The 19,455-nt window shown below is 41.6% G+C and overlaps 3 protein-coding genes across 3 annotated transcripts; 2 read left to right on the top strand and 1 right to left on the bottom strand.

The window, feature by feature from the left end:
• Positions 1–548: 548 nt before the first annotated feature.
• On the top strand, positions 549–6,874 carry mif4gdb (MIF4G domain containing b). The gene is made up of 6 exons (XM_033644068.2): positions 549–680; positions 1,668–1,787; positions 2,164–2,273; positions 2,577–2,732; positions 3,194–3,286; positions 4,335–6,874. The coding sequence occupies exons 2-6, from the start codon at positions 1,709–1,711 to the stop codon at positions 4,560–4,562; spliced, it is 666 nt and encodes a 221-aa protein (XP_033499959.1). The 5' UTR covers positions 549–680; positions 1,668–1,708; the 3' UTR covers positions 4,563–6,874.
• On the bottom strand, positions 6,872–9,494 carry mrps7 (mitochondrial ribosomal protein S7). The gene is made up of 5 exons (XM_033644067.2): positions 9,356–9,494; positions 7,839–8,030; positions 7,688–7,751; positions 7,440–7,607; positions 6,872–7,347 (listed from the first exon to the last, which is right to left on the bottom strand). Exons 1-5 carry the CDS (start codon positions 9,397–9,399, stop codon positions 7,126–7,128), a joined length of 690 nt encoding a protein of 229 aa, XP_033499958.1. The 5' UTR covers positions 9,400–9,494; the 3' UTR covers positions 6,872–7,125.
• Positions 9,495–9,602: 108 nt separating this feature from the next.
• On the top strand, positions 9,603–18,345 carry gga3b (golgi associated, gamma adaptin ear containing, ARF binding protein 3b). The gene is made up of 17 exons (XM_033644066.2): positions 9,603–9,679; positions 10,180–10,264; positions 10,342–10,417; positions 10,498–10,596; positions 11,508–11,631; positions 11,708–11,811; positions 12,084–12,164; positions 12,273–12,410; positions 13,798–13,879; positions 13,964–14,089; positions 14,206–14,454; positions 15,830–15,912; positions 16,009–16,148; positions 16,289–16,572; positions 16,658–16,827; positions 17,900–18,010; positions 18,090–18,345. Exons 1-17 carry the CDS (start codon positions 9,640–9,642, stop codon positions 18,198–18,200), a joined length of 2,103 nt encoding a protein of 700 aa, XP_033499957.1. The 5' UTR covers positions 9,603–9,639; the 3' UTR covers positions 18,201–18,345.
• Positions 18,346–19,455: the final 1,110 nt, after the last annotated feature.

Genomic DNA, 19,455 nt, shown 5'->3' on the forward strand with positions numbered 1-19,455 from the left:
GAATTTGTAATGGAACTTCCTGTTTCTTACTTTATTATTAAAGAACCGATTTTTAAAATTTAATTCAAATTATTTACATTTTAATTGAATTACAATTTATTTTTATCATTTATTTAATTAATTTTATTTTTTTTTTTTTATTTATTTTAACCTCAACCAACCTATTCCAAACTAGTTAATTTTCGTGTTCGGGTTCTTTTCGTTTTGTTTGTTTTTTTTCACATTCCTTGATTTTATTTTTTAATTTAATGTATTATTTTATACACATGGACTTAAAGTGGCGTAAAATCAGTAACAGAAATAAACATTGTGCAGCAGGACAGGTAAACTTTTCCTGTGTACACTTTCAAAAGATTTCTAAAATCGACGTGGACAATAATAATAATAATAATAATAATAATAATAATAATAATAATAATAATGATAATAATAAAGCAGGAGTAAATAATAAGTAAGAAGTGCAGATAGACCTTGTGAATACAAGAATAGTGACGTTACGGACGATTCGTGGTTACGTTATTTTCTGGCGAAGTGTATAAAGAGAGGCAGGGACTCATCTTGTCGCGTTACTGCACCTTTGTAAGGCTACGTAGCGTAACGTCTGCTTACGTCTACCGGGGTGTTATGAGCAGCTTAGATGTGAAGAATTGGCGTGAAATTCCGCATATTACCTTAAAAATGTAAGTAACAAATTCCGCGTGTTTGTTTGTTTTTCTGTCAACTTGATATATAATTAACGTTAACCTGTTTATTTGTTTTGGCGGGCGGCAGTAACGTAAATGTAGGTTAACGGGTAGGTGTAAAACTTGACGCTAACTCGTTTTAACGGTTGATTTCTACAGTTGGGCAGAAGCACACAAGCTAGCTAACTCACTGACTGTTAACGTTAGCGTGGTTACAACAAGACAGCTAAACTGTTAACACATTTGCTTTGCTAACCAAGACATAAACCTGAGTAACGTTTCCTTATAGATATTAAGCTAACGTTAGGTGTAACGCCCAGTAACGTTAACGTACCATAGTGTAAGCTACTTATAACGGGCGCGTGGCTCATATGAAGGTATCAAAATGCTTTATACTTTTAAAAGACAACTTCGTGGTCGTGTTGAATGTGTTGATTTGAAGTGTTGCGTGACCCTGTGGGTGACCCGAGATTGCCCATCTAATCCCTGCGATCCCTCAGTGAATGAGCTGTGGGCAGCAGCCAGTTTGATGACAGCACAGGATTCTGTGGGTTATTGTTGTCACGCAAATTGTTCTGCTGTCTCAGTCTGTGATGTATTTGGTGCCCAGGCTTCAAACAGACCCACAGTGTGTGTGTGTGTGTGTGTGTGTGTGTGTGTGTGTGTGTGTGTGATAAGCTTGCATTACTGTTGAAAACACCAGCTACATTTTCACTCCTCTGAAATGCAGTTTGGAACAGCCTTCTTCCATCTCTACTGTCACCATCTACATTATCGTTATTCAAAAAACATCTGTACTTGCAAAGACTATGTTTTACTTTCATTCAGTTATGCAATCTTCATTTTTATCCTTTATTTTTATGTATGATTGTTGTTCACAAGCCATTTTTATCTTCTAATCTCTACTGCACAATGTTCGTCTTCCTGTATTTTCTATACGTGTGTGCAAATAAACTAAACTAAGTTATTGTCTGATCTTCACAGCGTGACAGCTCTCAGGTGTAATTTGGGTGCCACCTTGTGAAATGGAAAACACGACCGACGACTACAGGATCCAGTCGTTTGACCTGGACACACAGATGTTGCTGAAAACAGCCTTGAAAGGTTGGCATGTTACTGTCTTCTTAAGTCCGTGTGAATGATGTCAAACTCATTTTAGTTCATGGGTCACATACAGCCCAATTTGATCTCAGATGGGCCATCGCACAATAACCTATAGGTACCATCAGCTCCAATATTGCCCCTTTTTTTGTGAGTAAAGAATTACAAGTACACTCTGTAGATGTCTTGTCTTTAGAACTGAAGCTGCTGTTTGACAGTAAGTATTCACTGTCATATCAAAAAGATATACTCTTGTCAGGGTGGAAAACCTGGCACCTCTTAGTCTAGTCATCTAGTGGACTGGATTGGACCCTTTGGCGGGGCCGTATGTGTGACACCTCTGTCTCCTTTGTATTTAATGCAGTTTCCTTTCTTTCAGATCCAAGTTCAGTGAACCTGGAGAAGGTGTCTAGTATCATCGTGGATCAGTCTCTAAAGGACCAGGTGTTCAGCAAAGAGGCTGGACGCATCTGCTACACCATTGTGCAGGTCTGTACTGTTCACAGTTTGATCTGCTGTTTGTCCACTCCACAGTAGTTGTCGTCCACGTTCTTTGTTCGAGACACCGAGCAGTATTGAGACCAAAGGGCTTAAGAAACCAGAGCAGGACTTAAACATCTGATTGAGTCTCTTTAACCAAATTCTTAATCCTCTTATCTTATTAATGCCTAACTGGTAGTTTACACTCCAGCAACAAGAGGCTCTTAAGCCAGCTTACCTACACTGATATGCTTCCTGTCTTTTTGTCCGCACTCCACCTTCACTCTGTCCTCTCTCGGTCACCTCGCGCAGGCCGAGGCGAAGCAGAACAACGGAAACGTGTTCAGGAGGAACTTGCTGAACCGCCTCCAGCAGGAGTTCAAGAACCGCGAGGAGACAAGGGGGCGTTCGCTGCAGGAGTGGGTGTGCTACGTCTCATTCATCTGCAACGTCTTCGACTACCTCAAAGTAAGATGTTTCAGAAGTCATCATGTTATCATGTTGTAATCATGATTACAGAGCAGCATGTTTAAATAAGTCAGGATCAAAGCATCTGCAAAATGGCTTGGATGTATTTCCTTTTAGCTGTCACCTTCTGATGCCTTTGATTATATCTTGTGTTTAATGTAGCAGATGGAAAACACTACAGGTGCCTGTCTTGTTGCTGCAACGTCTTGCTTATATAGTGTGGTAACATGAGTGTTTAATATGTCAGTGGTGGGAAAATAAGCGTGGAAGGTGTGGCCGCAGTTCACTTTCACAGTGACTCAGGTTTCACCCTTGATAATGGCCATTGTCCTTTTGCACAGGTGACAGTAAGTGCTCATTTTTCACTTGTGAGAAAGAATAGTTTTAGTCAGGGACTTAAGTTACCTGAACTTTGACAACAGTCAGCTGTAAGCACGCTCTGTGTTTATCTTGGCCTTTAGGTGAACAACATGCCGATGGTGGCCCTGGTCCATCCTGTGTACGACTGTCTGATCAGGCTGGCCCAACCAGATGCTCTGATGAATGAGGAGGAGGTGAGACACACTGTGTTGTTGTTTCCCCTTTTGTTGTTTTATTAAACTCTTTTACAGTATGTTATATCTGAGAACAAGTCCATATTTTTTCATATATTGTGGCTGCAATAGTTGCAATCTTTGCCAAAATTAAAAGACTGTTCTTACATTCAAAAGAACAATATTGATAGGGAAATTTTTCCCACTGAAAATACTTAGGAGTTTCTGATTTCCCAGGCTGGAGCCTTGCTTCAGGGGCAATGGTAGCAATATTCCTCATGTCTTACATGAGCGTGCACACACAGTGAGTTGCAGATCAGTGTGAGCTTCAGTGTAAGCCCTTCAAAATTAAAACACGTTGCCCAACTCTTCTCCAGCACACAATGCTTTATTCACAAATGTTTTCGGCTATCTTGCCTTCATCGTGTCATGTCACCATAGATATCAAGTGTACAAAACATCATCACCCTTTGCTTTATTACAATAACAGAACATTTTTTTTGTCAGGCGAATCAATTTGCACTTTTATTTGTGATGTAGACAGGTTAGTTGAACTTTTCATCCCATCACGCTTGATTTGCTTTGCTGTCTAACTAGACTAACTAGATCAAACAGGCGCGCTGTCATATTACCCCTATACTAAGATCCCCTCATTGGCTCCATGATGAGTTCAGGATCCTGTTCAAAATTCTCATTGTTACTCACAGAGCATTACACAGTCAGGCTCCGTCTTATGTGGCTGAACTACTTCACCCGTACTCTTCAGCTCGCTCTCTGCTGCAGACGGCAACCTGGCAACCATTACTGTTAAACCTTGCAAGATACCATTAGCCCTGACAAAAAGATTACAAGAGAAATATGAATGACCATAAATGCAAAGCATGTAATATTGCAACCATTTTTCCAGAATATTCTGTTGAAAATATCTTTGATTTTGATTTATTATTAATGGGTAAAAAGATTAGACATCATTTTCAATACAATCAGTAATATAAATATTATTATTATTCCTTATAATATTGCCAAAAAGAAACCAACTCACTGACGTGTCCTCCACATCCCGCTGCAGGTGGACTGCCTGGTGCTGCAGCTTCACCGCATTGGGGAGCAGCTGGAGAAGGTGAACAGCCCGCGAATGGACGAGCTGTTCTTCCTGCTGCGGGACGGCTTCCTGCTCCAGGAGGGCCTCACCTCCATGGCCCGTCTGCTGCTGCTGGAGATCCTGGAGTTCAGGGCCGGAGGTTGGATGCTCAGCAGCACCGCCCACAAGTACTACTACAGTGAAATTGCTGACTAGGATTGTCCCAAGGACATGGGTGCTGAGCAGCTGTTGTGCAGGTGCATTAGCCCACCTTCAGAGCACCTCGGATACCTCTGTGTAGTCACCAGGGTTTCCCCCAGGAAGCTGGTAAGTGGGAGCGGCGGCCGGCGCTGCCCTTAAAGCTTAAAATGATTTTTATTAAAGTGTATTAAGTTCTTCTGATGTTAGTCGAGGCTCACTGTGGGAAATCCTGGGCACCACTGATTATAAAACCAGCAGTTTCATGAAGGACAGGACATCTTCCAGGAAAACAGAGGGTTCTGTGACGACAGAGGTTCATAAACTGTAAAAAGACTTTTGATTTTGCTGGATTGTTCCCTGTGTTTGATAATATTCCTGAGACATGGTGCCGTGGATGTGGAATGTGCAATAGTTCACAAGGTGTTGAAGTGAAGTTAACGAGGTTTAGCCACATTCAGGTACACTTGGTTTTAGAGTTTTGATATTTTTTATGTTTTTTTTTTTTTTTTATTAATCTTACAGGCATTCCTGTGTTGAGAAAACATTTCAAAGTCCAACTTATTATTATTATTTTTAACAATCCAAAGGACTTGGAAGAGACATTCCAGTCAGATGCAAGCTGATTTGGTCGTTGCTTTACTTTTTATTGTTGTGTGACCAAATTTAATAGAAAATCAAATAGTTTAATAACCTAGTTTAGTATCTTTTGCGTAGTATTGACATTTTACAAAAGGTTTGAAATGCAGTTCAGAGGAATTTTCTGCCTAATTTGTCCTGTAGGATTCCTGTGTTACTGTTTTGTTATGTGTCATTACGTGAGGCCGTTCTGTCAGATGAAGCATGGTTTCTTAATTCAGGGACCTTCTTTTATTTAATTTCATTTGTTGTAGCTCCACTTACACATAGAAGACCAACAGATTGGCTGCAGTTCATATTAAAGCTGTGTTTCTGCAGATAAATGAGTCAGATGTTTAAAACATTTCTGGATTCACAAGTGTCATTTGTTAAACAACTCGTGCCAACACAACAACAGCATCATCCAGAACTTCTTGACAAAGCCTAAGCTCTTAATTTGATAAGTCGCCAGAGGACAGTGGCGGAAGAAGTGCTCAGATCATTCCCTTAAGTAAAGGCAGCAATACCACAGACAGTGTATAAATAGTTACTGAAACATCATTTATTTGTTGATCATATTTTGTATTTTTAATCAGTAACTGAAGTCATCAAATGAATGTAGTGGAGTGAAACAGTACAATAATACCCTTAAAATTAGTTGAGTAAATGTTCCGAGTTATCATCCAACACCGCTGGAGGAGCAGGTATCTATCCTCCCTTCACATATGCGCAGGTCAGCCAGGAGTTTAAAGCTCGTGGAGACGTATTTTTCCTCTGAATTCAGCACCACCAGCACCAGCTACACCACAACATGTAGCTGAGCTCAGTTTTACGTTGGAGTCTGTTGTTACCTTTGTTGATGCTCAAGTGACAGCTCAACCAGAGCTGTGCCTTGGATTCAGACAGACACAAGCATAGGAGACAAATGTCATGTGGTGAAAATGTTACATCTCTTTGACATTATTTTGAAAAGTTGTACCTGTAATTATATGTAAATAAGCAAAGTGTAAAGGGTAAGTCTGGTGTTTTTAAACCTGGAAGATATTTCTTGTGTCTAAGTGACTAATGGGAATAACGATTTTCAAATTGGTTCAGTATTGAGTGACAGTGATGATGCAAGCAGCGGTAAAACAGGCACAATAAATTGTGTTTCACCACAATAAGATTACTGTTTATTTAGATGGAGTCTGGTGGGTTCGTTTCCATTCATCACTTTGACACAAAAGTATGTTAAAATAGAGTCCTGGTTAAAAAATACCAAACTTCCCCGTTAATATAAATTTGGCAGAGACATCACCCTCTGATCAGTTCAGAGAAAGAATCCTCAATATTAGCAAAGCATTTAATTAAAAGGATTCAGGATATTTTGTATTATATTTCACCAAATCCTTTTTTCTAGTTGTGTTTTAACATTTCCGTACAAGCCTTGGTATTTATCGCCACCTTCAGACCAGGTAGATGAAACAAACTGAGGCTAAATAGGTTTGACGGTGTTTTAAATTGATCCTAAAGAGTTAAATTAGGTCTGACTGCTGTAGACACTCACAGTCCCTTAAAGACAGGGCACAGTTCTGACTGCAATATCTGTTTATATATTTTATTACACTGTTGTGACATTTTTACATCACTCAGTTTCATTTTTTATGGTTGGGCTGTACATTTGATGCAGATTTATTTGTTCTAATAAATCTTGGAAGTTTTTCCTTAACTCAGCTTTATGTGTTTTATTGTGTTCAATCAAGCACGACTGTACATTGTACACAATATTTCTCAATACAAAAAAGTGACTTCACATTTCAGTTGTCCCACAGCACCTTTTACAGTGTGCTCCTTCCACCAAAGGAAAATTGTGGCGTTCATGATTTACAGAAGCGCTTACAGAATCCTCTGTGACCCTCTGCGGCCAACACGTCTGTCCAGTCTTTGAAACGTCTGAGTTTCAGTCCTCCTGCACGGTGTCTTTCTACCACCAACGGTAGTGAGCGTATGCTCTGTTGGCTTCGGCCATCTTGTGCAGCTCAAACTTCTTCTTGATAACGTTGCCCTCCATCTCAGATGCTGCCAGCAGTTCCTGGGAGAGTTTTTCATACATGTGCGTGCGTCGATGTCTGTTCTCTCTGCACTCTGTGATCATCCATTTCATGACGAGGAAGCGACGTCTTTTTTCCGTAAGAGGGATGGGCACCTGGGTGGAGATGAGGACCAAACAGAATTCAATATAAGTTTATTTTTTGTTGGCACAAGCTCAACAACGCGCTGATGTGCCTCATCACTCACCTGGTAGTACTTTCCACCTTTCTGAATGCTGGCCAGCCCAACTACGGGCTTACAGTTCTCCAGAGCCTGGTGAAAAATGGCGTAGGGGTTACACTCGATCTCCTCCTTCTGTCCCACCGGAGCTTTGTGGTATTTCTCCACCTGTTTCCTCTTTATGCTCTCCAGGGTCTGGACGCAGAGAGACAAATTATGATAACTCATATCCTATTAGACCAACAACAACTTTGAGTCAGTGTTTCCTCTTTTACCTGTGCCATGATCTCTTTGGCCAAAACCTTGTTTCCATCTGTCATAATCATGTTGATGAATTTACTGAAAGACAAAAATGATCACTTGACATGAGCTCTCAGATGCACAGCTGTGACTTAACACCTTCCCGCAGTGATGTCTCTGTTGTACCTGATGACTGGATCGTTGAAAACCGAGCTGCTGACTGAATTGGTCGCTGCCTTGATGGGCCTGAGCGCTTTGAGCTCCCGCTGCTCCTTCTCCTCAGCGCTCAGCTCTGCCTCAGGTGTGGTATAAGCTTCCTTCCTGACCTCTGGCTCAAGGTAGTATGGGTTGTATCTGCTCCACCTCACCAGGAACACGCTGCGAACAAAGGACACATGAGAGAGCAGAGTTGCACAGATTAGTTTGTGTGTGTGTATGTGTGTGTGTGTGTGTGTGTGAGGACAGAAGATCCATTTCAAAATCAGCACTTGTCTGAATGAGAGCTGAAACAATTAATCGATTAGTTCATCTAGAGATAAGGAATCAGCAACAATTAAGTGGTGATCATCAAGTGCCAAAAATTCACCGACAGTAAACTGTCGTATTTGCAGTTTTATCATAGTAAATTCAATTTTTTTTTCCGGGTCTGGACTATTGCTGACAGACAAAAGTAAATTGCAGCACATAATTAATTTAATTCTGTCTAGTAGATATATAAATTTATAATCAATAAAATAAAAAAATATTCCAAGCTTCATACATGGTTTTATATCCCTGGAAATTGAAAAAGTTATTGTGTGATCATACATTGCTTAAGATTCACTGGCTGTTAACTATCAAATTTGGATTTTTTTATTTTTTTTTTTAAATTATAGTGACATAAATTTCTGTCAGGTCTGGACTGTTACCATCAGACAGAAAAGGCAATTTCAGACTGGACTCCAGGAAATTTTGATGAGCATTTCTACTATTTTAGAAACCAAATAATTGAAAAACTGATTGAGAAAATATTCAGGAGGTTAATTGTTTAAAAAAAACAAAAAACAAAAAACAAAACAATCGTTAGATGCAGCCCCAAATTATTCATTTATTAAATTTAATTATTTTAACTGTATTGTCAATCAAATAAGGAGTCAAATAAAAAGTTTCCAACCTTTTTATTTTATTTATTTATTTATCCATTTATTTATTCAATTTTGCACGTGTTTAGGACTGGTAAAATGATTAGTCGACCAACAGAATAATTATTGGTTATTAACTATTCATATGAATTTGCTGCTGTTTTCAAGTTTAATATAATTGAAAATTTAATAACTTTAGGTTTATTTTATTGCTAAAAAACATTTCATAGATTAAACAACTAAAAAAAAGTAGTTGACATAAATCGACGATGGAAAATAATTGTAGCCACATTGAAGACACTCTTAGAGGACGAAAGTGTCACTTTTAGACAATTTTTAGATTAAATTATTAATTAAGTGATTAATAAAGCTTGACTTTAATGACTTTAGCGGGGTCAGTAATGAAGATAATAGTTTAATTGCATATATTTAACATTAGAGCTAGCTCGCGATGCAACCACGTAATTTACCTTATTGTTTTAATTCTCAATTGCAGGAAAAATACGTTAACAGCGCAGTAACATTCAATAAACAGCTAACAACACATGTTAAATATCTGTATCTTTATAAAACGATAATTACCTTGGTGTCCAAGGTTTTAGTAATCCTGAGATGGAGGCAGCCATCTTGAAAATGTGAGTGTCAGTTAGGACCCCAGCTTAGTACCTCCTGCAGGTGCCTTCGCAAAAATCACAAAAAACGAATTCAAAATCAGTTTCATTCTGCTGATTTTTAATTCAACACCGAGGCCTAATTTTATATTACTTTATTTCTAAAATGGTAGATATATTTTTTTTAATAATTCCGATCAATAATTTTGGACTCTCGCGCACACGCTGGTGACATCACGCGATGTTTATAGTGCTATGGCGTACCAGGAAGGGGAGTCGCTTGAATCTTGGCTCAGTGAGTGATTAATCCCGTTTTATGAATTAAATAATGTGGCTAATTAGCTAGATACATTGCTGCGGGTGATAGGGCGGTAAATACATTAGTACGGAAGCTGTTAGCCCGCTGATAGCCGCTTTGCTGCTGCTACAGGGAGCTAACAGAGGGTCCTGGCTGACAGGCGACTGTGTGCATCATTAGCAGGATGGGTGGAGAGCTTTATTAAACCCTGTCTGGCTCACATTTGCCACTGACAGCTCTGTGATTGTTCAGAGAAGCTGTGCAGATAGTTGTGCCTCAGTAAGGTTTAATACTTGCAGCTGTTGGGCAGAAAACAGATTGGTCTGAATGATGAATGAGCAGCACTGCTGACACAATGAACACCACATCAGCAATTACAAAGTGGAAGAAGGATAACAATTGCTGCTTTGTTATGTTGATCACAAGACTCACAGGGAGCCATGCTCCCAGCAGGATGTGGTGTGTATACTGATGTACATAATGCCTTTCTTGGACAGATAAAGCCACCCATCCTACAAACAGACAGGAGGACTGGGAGTACATCATAGGCTTCTGTGATCAGGTCAACAAGGAGCTAGAAGGGTACGTCTGTCATATATTTGCAACCCCCTCTTTTTAAAAATCATTATCATTATCTCATCTTGTATTTCTTCTTGCAGTCCTCAGATTGCTGTGACTCTGCTCGTCCACAAAATCCACTCGCCACAAGAATGGGAGGCTCTCCAGGCTCTGACAGTAAGGAGTGACTCATCTAAATGTCACCAAGCTCCCCTTTCCTCTTTACTTTGACTTTATCTTAACGACTTTGTGTGCAGGTATTGGAGGCGTGCATGAAGAACTGCGGGAGAAGGTTTCATAATGAAGTTGGAAAATACAGATTTTTGAATGAGCTGATTAAAGTCGTGTCTCCAAAGGTGAGCAGCCTCAAAAAGACTTTATTCATGCACTCAACAGATATATTTTTCCTCAATATTTGGTCACAGATTTGTTAAAATCAGTGTTAGTGAGCAGCATCCACCTGCCAGGTGCTACATATCAAGATGCTGATTGAACAGTTTCATTACTACACAGGTGTGTCTTTGGCTGCTCACAATAAAAGGCCACTCTGAAATGTGCAGCTTGATCACACAATACAGTGACACAGATGTCGTGAGATTTTAAGGAAGTGTGCATGCTGATGGCAGGAATGTCCGCCAGAGCTGTTCCCCATGAACTGAATTATCATTTCCCTAAAAATCTGTTTGCACAGCTGAAGAATTGCTGCACAAACCATCAGAAACCAGCACAGAGAAACATATCTATATACTTATCTTCCTCACCAGGGTCTTGACCTGACAGCATTTTGTCATCATAACTGACTTGTGCAATTGCTAAGTCAGTTGGATGTACTATGAAATTCAGGGAAACAACATTGGAGACATCTTATGGTAGTGATGAACATTCAGGTCAGGGGCAACAGCTCTAGTGGATGTTCCTGCAGTCAGCATGCCAATAGCACGCTCTGTCAAAACGTGGCATTGTGTTGTATGATCAAACTGCACATTTTAGCGTGGCCCTTTAATTGTGACCATCCCAAGGCACACCTGTGTGGTAATGCTGCTGTCAGGTGGATGGATTATTTTGGAAAAGAAGTGCTCACTAACAAGAATTTAAACAAATTTGTGACCAAAATTTAAGACAATATGTCTGTTGAGTGCATAAAAGTCCTAAATCTTCAACTTAAACCTGTGAAAAATGGGAGCAAAAACAAAAGTGTTTACATTAAAATTATGCAGACTGTGTGTCCTACCCATCCAGCTACTTTTAAATCACCCTTTGTTTCCAGTACATGGGTGAGAGCGCACCTGAGAAGGTGAAGACGAAGATAGTTGAGATGCTGTACAGCTGGACGGTGGCTTTTCCAAATGAAACCAAGATTGGTGAAGCCTACCAGACGCTGAGACGACAAGGTGTGTAGCGATCACTCAGATGGCACGATTAACATAATGCGTTTGAAAAGACAATGATGCTCACTCTCTCCACCAGGCCTCGTGACACATGACCCGGAGTTACCTCTGGACCGGACTCTGATCCCCTCGCCTCCGACACGACCTAAACATCCAGTGTTTGACAATGAGGACATGGGCAAGGTGAGAGATGTGTTTTGTAATGTTAAACTCAAACAGGCTGATTAAATGTGAAGTAACTCAGGAAAATAGGGGAAGACAACATGGCTCCTCTCTGAATGATTCATGTTTGGCTCTTGATTAAAGACATTCCCAAGAAATGAAGGGCAGCATCGCCAAAAGTTAAGCAGAATCATTTGTTCTAGGTTAAAACATGGGCTGTCCAATTATTAGTAAATGACAGTACAGTACACACAGTTGTACGTGTTTAAGTGTGTGTCTGTTTGTGTGTTTAGCTGCTTGCTGAGCTTCTCCGCAGTAAAAATCCAGAGGACCTCCAGGAAGCCAACAGATTGATCAAAAACATGGTGAAAGAGGTAAGAGCTGTATCGAATATTTTCTTGCCCCACGAGGTACTACAGGGACTCATGACATTAAGTCATTAAAGTAGTTTACAGTAACATTGTGTCTCGTTGTTTTGTCAGGATGAGGCTCGAGTGCAGAAGGTCACAAAGCGTATAAACACACTGGAGGAGGTGAACATCAATGTGAAGCTGCTGACGGAGATGCTGTCCCACTACAACAAAGACAGCTCCACTGAATCAGACAAGGATATCATTAAGGTGTGTACCCGTGCACAAACACACACACACACACTCACACACATTTTAGATGGTAAACTATAGCTGAGTCCAAATGTCCACCCTGTGAACCAGTGACTGTACATGAAGATTTCCTCACACTGTACAAAAATGAAGCCACAATATCCCGGATACGGCTGCTGCCATCTTGCTCTGGCGACGTCATTTGGAGCCAGAGTTTGTGCAGTAGCGACCTCTGCAGTATCGAGTTCCCACTTATACACCCATCCAACCAGTCGTGAAGACACCATTGATCGCGGGGACACTAGTTGGCACACACAGCTGTCAATAATGACGTCACATCCCCTTTTTATAGCATCGAAATAGCTAATATAAACCAAACTTGGAAGAAAATTCACACTTGAACAAACATCAGCGTGATAAGAAATACCTAAAATGGCAGAAACCATCTTTAGGAAAAATATATTTGACATGCACTTTGAGTTTTTAGTTTGGGCCATATCCCGTCTGCTAAAATGGAGAGAGCTGGCTTTATGACCTGTACTGCAGCCAGCCACCAGGGGGCGATGGAGATGCTCTGGCTTCACTTTTGGGGAGAAGTGATTGCTACCACATTTATATACAGTTTGTGCTCTGGACTTGCAGACTGAGCCCACTCAGACTTAAGTCATACGTACTGTGAAGTGTGCACTGTGGACACGTAAAGTCCGTGAGTCAGCACACTGTCACATCCATGTTGCAGTGAATTATGGGTATTTAAATCAGTGGGTCTGGTGAAGACTGCAGCCTGAGCAAACTTTGGAAGTCTGCAGAAAGTCCACCTGAGGCCTCTTGAACTGTGGCTTTGGACAGCCCTCAGCACTTGCAGCCTTCCCGGGAACACACCCTCAAATTCTGCAAGTGTGGTGAAGTTCGGACATTTGGATTTAGTCTATATAAATAACAGCAGAGAGAAAAACAACTTTACCAGATGTAGAAACATTTTGTTCGTGTCCTCTCCATTTTGATTTTGTACTAGTGTCTCATACTGACACTGGGCTTGTTTGAAATCACACAATCAACTCTGTCATCCTGAGAAAGTTCATCTGGTACACAACTCATTTTATCTCTTCTTCCATCAGTGTCATTTGCAATAATGCATCAAAGGCAGCTAGGAGATTATGATGATTCAGGGTTTTGAAGGGAAGACGCCAGATGTGGAGCTGGCGTGGTTACACATGGTCTGCATTTGTGTGGCCAGTTGTAAAAACAAAAGTGTTGCTTTTATATTTTTCTCAGTGTATTTTATGTGTTTGCAATGTGATGTGTATGTAGATAAACTGTCTTAACTAACTACAGAGATTCCAGCACCAGCTGGTGTCACAGCCTCATTTAATCTTCACAGTGCCGTCTTTGTTTTTCCTCTCAGGAACTGTATGAGCGGTGTGACAAGCTGAGACGTGCTGCTTTCAAAATGGCCACTGAGACAGAGGACAATGACACCAGTTTAGGTTTGTTTGGTATTTTCTCATCTGAAGAAGCCCTGTCTTGACTTCTTGATCATTGTGTGTAATCTGTAATGTTTGACTCCTCAGGTGACATCCTGCAGGCCAGCGATGACCTCTCCAGGGTCATCAACTCTTACAAGAAGATAGTTGAGGGGCAGCCCATCAACGGCGACAGCGAAGAGCCTCGATCGACAACTGGTCATAGTGAGAGTGGTAAGAGGCATTTTATAATCAGGAACATTTTACATTTAACTGTGAGTGCTTTGTGCTCTAGATATCCTGCCGCTGTGTAATTAATCCAGCAGCTGCAATCAATCTCATTTCAACAGAGACCACAGACACGCTGATCGATCTCGCCGGCCTCGACACTCCGAGCCCTCCTCAACCTGCAGCCCCTCCCTTCCAGACCTCAGATCTTGTCCCCACCACTCTAACAGCTTCCCCCATCCCTGTCCTGCCGCCTCCTCCCAAACGCTTGGCCGGCTCCCATGGCAGTCAGAGCAGCAGCCCAAGTCACCCCCCCCTCGACAAGGCTTCCACTGCACTCTCTCTGCTTGACGACGAGCTGCTGTCTCTAGGTAGTGTATCCCCACTGTGACGCACTGAGTTAAAGCAGTGCATCTCAAACTGTGGGGCGGCCCCCCCTGGGAGGGTGTAGAGCCACTGCAGGTGGGGTGTGGATGACCAGGGGAAACTGCAGCATCACCACCAGCATCTTTAAGGGTGTTTTCATGCTTAGTCCTTTTCAGCCCTCTAGAATGACTCAGAGCTGTGACTCAGCATTTTTTGCTCATATGTGAACACTCCAAGAGAACTCAGACCTCTCTGAAGCAAACTGAACTCGGTCCACCTGAGTAGGTGGTTTTAATTGGTTTTAATTTTAAGTTCATCTGAAAGTGAGGGGCTTCATAACCGCACTGCAGTGCCACATCAAAGTACAAACAAAACTACATCAGTTTATATTATATATAGGCTATAGTGTGAACAGAAAGAGAACTGAGTCCTTTTTCAAATGAACTGACAATGTGAACACAAAAGAACTGAGTCCCGTTTCTGTTGGTCCCCTTTTTGGTTCACTTTAAGAGGACTGAGTTCGGTTTGTTTAAAAAGGACCATACGTAAAAACACCCTAAAGCTCCCTGAAAAAAAGAGAAAGAAAAGTTTTTAATGTTATTTTTTTTTATTTATTTATTTTTTTAATCCTGAGCAGTAACTTCCTGAAGTCTCCACTGGTTGCCTGGCAACTGCTCCCAGCAGCGTATCGCCCTCTGAATTGACTGAATTGTTTTTGCATTCCGGTTTAAAGGCTTTAAAGGTGCTGGAAGGTGGATATTGTTCTGTACTGTAGGTGACATTTAGAGCATTGATATAGCAATAAACCATTAATTGCTATTTAACAATATAGTAAAGTAATGGCCTTCTGAGCCAAAAATGAAGTCATGCTACCTCTGTGGGTCATGATCTGAGCTTCTCTGTGGTTTGTTGTGGTAAGATGATCTGACCACACGTGCATGTTTGCATCCCACTGGCTAGCTAATCGACAACACTTTGCACTGTGCTCATAGTGTGTTTACCACTGATAATGTGTGTGTTAGCTCTGTTAGCACTGTTGCCGTTGTTTAGCACTGTTTTATGGATTAAAGCACTGTTAGCTTCGAGCCGCAGGCTCAGCCACCTCCATGTTGAGATCCATATCCAGCTCTGAATTAGCTTAGAGCTCCGTTTTCCTCGGCTTCCAGTATTTAGGCTAAGCTAAGCTAACCATCTCCTAGCTGTAGCCTTATATTTAATAGACAGATATGAGAGTGGTATCAACCTTCAAAGGAATCCTTAAAAGAAAACCGGGGTTCTGGGATTTAAAAAAAAAAAGGTTAAAATAAGTTAAATATACACATAAAAATATAGAAATACGTTCTCGCTTTTGACGATACAAATGTCTGCACCTTCTCTCAGGTCTGAACGACCCTCCTACCTCCCTGAGCAGCCAGTCAAAACCCATGCTGAACGAACTGTCCAATCAGTGGACTTCTTTGCAGGTACATCTCTGAGCAACGTGAACCAAACCTCAGCTTGTTAGTCAGTGTGTGATTGGAGAGAGTAAGTTAACTCCTGTCTCCACATCTCCTCCACAGGCTCCAGCTTCAGGTGTGGACATGTTTGGCACTATAGCTTGTTCAGGTCTAGTGGTGCCTCCAGCTGAACCAGCTGCTGCCACACACAGCCTCCAGAACCTGCAGGACCTGGCCATGATGGGCTTTTCAGATCACAAGAGGTACAGTGTTTGTCTCTCCACTCGCAGTATATTTCCACAGGATTGGCCCTTGTTTGTGGACATATTAACCAATTTGGTGATTTATTTTGTATATACAGTACTTTAAGGTCTTATAGTGATCTATCAAATATGATTTTCAGTTTATCCAGCCAGATGACTGTTAGAGGAGGCTTTGGGATGCCTGCAGCAGCACCTCCCCTCGTACCCAGGCAAGGCTCTCCCTCCTCACCCTCTCTTCTCCAGAGCACAATGCCCGGCTCTCCTGCTCTGACCCACGTCAAGGCCCAGGGTCTGGGCTCAGTCCCGGGCAGCCCGCTATTCCGCTCTCTGTCCCCCTGCCACCCTCCTCTCCAAGGCAGCCCGGCCAGAGCCACAGACATTTCCCTGAGCAATGTTTACGTCCCTCTGGAGGCCATCAGACCGAGTAAGGACAGCAGGAATGAGGGGCGTAACTAATGGATAGCTCATGTCTGCTTGTTCCTGATTGGCTGTGTCCTGTCTGTCCTCAGGTAAAGTTCTGCCTGTGACAGCCTACGATAAAGACGGTGTCCGCATGCTCCTCAACTTTGCATCTGACTGCCCCCCCGGCAGGCCCGACGTGTTGGTAATGGTGGTGTCCATGCTCAATACAGCGCCCCTGCTTGTTCACAGTGTGGTACTGCAAGCTGCTGTGCCCAAGGTAGAGACGTTTATTCCTCTGTTCGTTCATATGGTCTTTAATTTGCTGTGTTTCATGTCAAGCCACAGCTGATAGGAGGCTTGAGCAGTCCAAGATAGTCAGATCACATGATGTCTTCCAGAGTTACATTCTTTTCAGTGTGAATTTAACCTTTTGCTCTGCCACCCACGGCATGGAAACACAAAGAAAGTCTTGAAAAATGTGAATTTGTCCTTTAAGAGTAGCTGGTGAACCCTATTTCCCCATGTTTTTGTGTCTTAAGTGACTAATGGAGACAGCAGTGTTTGAACTTGGTCCAGTATTGAGCGAGAGCGCTTAAGCTGGCAGCCCTGAAACAGGCTGGGCAACTGTGCACCATCAATTTACATCCATTAATTGATAGATCAGATTGTTATTGCTAAGTGTCTGACAAAATTATGGAGAGGATCCCTCCAGAGATGGATCTTTTTTTTTTTTAAAGAGTACGATCCCTTTTGTTTAATCACAAGCAGCCCCAAAATGGCTATCGCCAAACCCACCATACTCCATTTAAAAAAACAGTAATTTTATTATCGTAAAACACACTTCATTCAAAGTGAATAGAAACAAAATAAAACTCCCAGAAGCCGTCTTGGTTTGTCTTTTCACTGTTCCAACAATTTCCAACTCTGGTCTGGTTGAAGTAAACCCTTAATTCGGCCAGTTAGATGTGAAAATATGCTGGCTCTATACACGCTAAAATTACTGTTTTTTTGAATGGGGTCTGGTGGGTTTGGCAATGGCGATAACAAAAAGGATCTTACTCTTGAACAAATGGTCTATCTCTGTAGGGAGCCTTTCCATAATGATGTCAGACACTTAGAAAAATAGTTAGAGCCTGTCAGTGGCAAAAACGAGCACTTTAAGTGGACGTAAATTGATGACTGTTGCAGCTCCCTGATAAAAACTGGACCAATTTCAAAAATCATTGTCTTAATTAGTGACTTAGACACAAAAACATCAGTAGAAAAAAGGGTCCAGGTTGAAAAATACTGAAGTTACCCTTTAATAAATGAGGAAAACACAGCTGACTCCTTTTTTCATCCTCCACCAGTCAATGAAGGTGAAGCTGCAGCCTCCATCAGGAACAGAACTGGCACCATTTAACCCTATCCTACCTCCAGCCTCCATCACCCAGATCATGCTGCTGGCCAACCCCACAAAGGTAAGGAACTTAAGGACGTAAATACACGAAGGACTTTGATAGTGACGCTGATAATGCTGAAAGATCTGTGTGTTCACAGGACAAGGTGCGTCTGCGCTACAAGCTGGCTTTCACACTCGGAGACCACCTGTGCAACGAGGTCGGAGAGGTCGACCAGTTCCCCCCACCAGAGACGTGGGGTCACCTATAGAAGCATGCGCGCCTGCTATCACTCGGCAGGGACAGACCGGTTCGTACTCCATGAAGGGATACTTATGTGTGTGTTTTCACATCCATCCCAGAGAGAAAGACAGGGGAGGTGGGGAGATTGAGCTGCACTCCACCTTTCAGCTTCACATTCCTTATAGTACTTCATTTATTTGGCCACTGGCTTTGAGAAGCTAACAGCAGACACACCAGTTGTATTTATACAGTGCTTGTATACTTTTGTGCAGATAGCTAACAAACTAAAGACGTACACTGGCCGTACAGGCGGCTGTGGTGTTTACAGGTTGATGGCATTGAGATAAATATTTTAATGGATCTTCCCCAGGGTGAACATAACAGACTCGAATGTACTGTAAATTATCGATGCATTAGAGCTCAGCCCGACTGACGTGATGGATTGCAGCATATAAAGAATATTTTAAAAGATACTAACCTCAAATTAACGGAGCCTACGATACAACACTTGTGGTTTTATTTATTTATTCTCTGGAAGAGTACTTTGTCGACCCACAGAAAACATACTTGAATATATTCAGAATTTGAAAATGGGATCAGGTAGATGTGGTAGGATGGAGTTACACTGGAAAATTCACCCGTTAAGCAAAAATTACTGTAGGTTTTTGACATAATAAATAGGAAACTTGTGTATTTTTCCACCTGGACCCTATTTTCTCATGGGTTTTTTTCGTGTAAGTGACTAATGGAGACAACTGATTTAAATTGTTCCACTATTGAGAGAGAGTCCTCTGGCCACAGCGGCAAAACAGGCTGCAATGTAACCTCTGCAGGCAATTATGCACCGTCAGTTTACATCCATTAAAAGTGCTTGTTTTGCCACTGACAGGCTCAGAGTATTTTAAGTGTCTAACATTACGAATAGGACCCCACAGAAAAACTGAATGTTTTTCCTCACCTTTCGCTGGTCTGTTTGTCAGTGTGTGTAACCAAGGGTGTGTTCTGAATCGCACACTTTTTCATTTTACTTTTAGAAGGTGCTGCTGCTGCCCTTAAAAAGTATGTACTGTTGCATGTGTATGCACACAATCAGGACATACTACTTCCTGAACTTTGACCCTCTTATTCATATATCCATTACTATGGAGATAAAACATATGTCATTCAGTGAGCTCACCAGAGCCTGGACAGCTCTGATGTTGTTATTTTTGTGGATTCTAGCATTTTATATTGACGATAGTAACATCACAGAGGCTGTACACTTCTCTGTCATTGTAATTAAA

The sequence above is a fragment of the Epinephelus lanceolatus genome, chromosome 18, assembly GCF_041903045.1.
Source record: "Epinephelus lanceolatus isolate andai-2023 chromosome 18, ASM4190304v1, whole genome shotgun sequence".
NCBI classification, from domain to species: domain Eukaryota; kingdom Metazoa; phylum Chordata; class Actinopteri; order Perciformes; family Serranidae; genus Epinephelus; species Epinephelus lanceolatus.

Coding starts and splice junctions, on each gene's coding strand:
- mif4gdb (XM_033644068.2), top strand. CDS start 1,709: ATGGAAAACACGACCGACGACTACAGGATCCAGTCGTTTGACCTGGAC. Junction 2,733..3,193: donor ACGTCTTCGACTACCTCAAA/GTAAGATGTTTC, acceptor CTTGGCCTTTAG/GTGAACAACATGCCGATGGT. Junction 3,287..4,334: donor CTCTGATGAATGAGGAGGAG/GTGAGACACACT, acceptor ATCCCGCTGCAG/GTGGACTGCCTGGTGCTGCA.
- mrps7 (XM_033644067.2), bottom strand. CDS start 9,399: ATGGCTGCCTCCATCTCAGGATTACTAAAACCTTGGACACCAAG. Junction 7,608..7,687: donor CCAAAGAGATCATGGCACAG/GTAAAAGAGGAA, acceptor CTCTGCGTCCAG/ACCCTGGAGAGCATAAAGAG. Junction 7,348..7,439: donor AAGGTGGAAAGTACTACCAG/GTGAGTGATGAG, acceptor ATCTCCACCCAG/GTGCCCATCCCTCTTACGGA.
- gga3b (XM_033644066.2), top strand. CDS start 9,640: ATGGCGTACCAGGAAGGGGAGTCGCTTGAATCTTGGCTCA. Junction 10,418..10,497: donor AGGCTCTCCAGGCTCTGACA/GTAAGGAGTGAC, acceptor CTTTGTGTGCAG/GTATTGGAGGCGTGCATGAA. Junction 12,165..12,272: donor TCAAAAACATGGTGAAAGAG/GTAAGAGCTGTA, acceptor TTGTTTTGTCAG/GATGAGGCTCGAGTGCAGAA.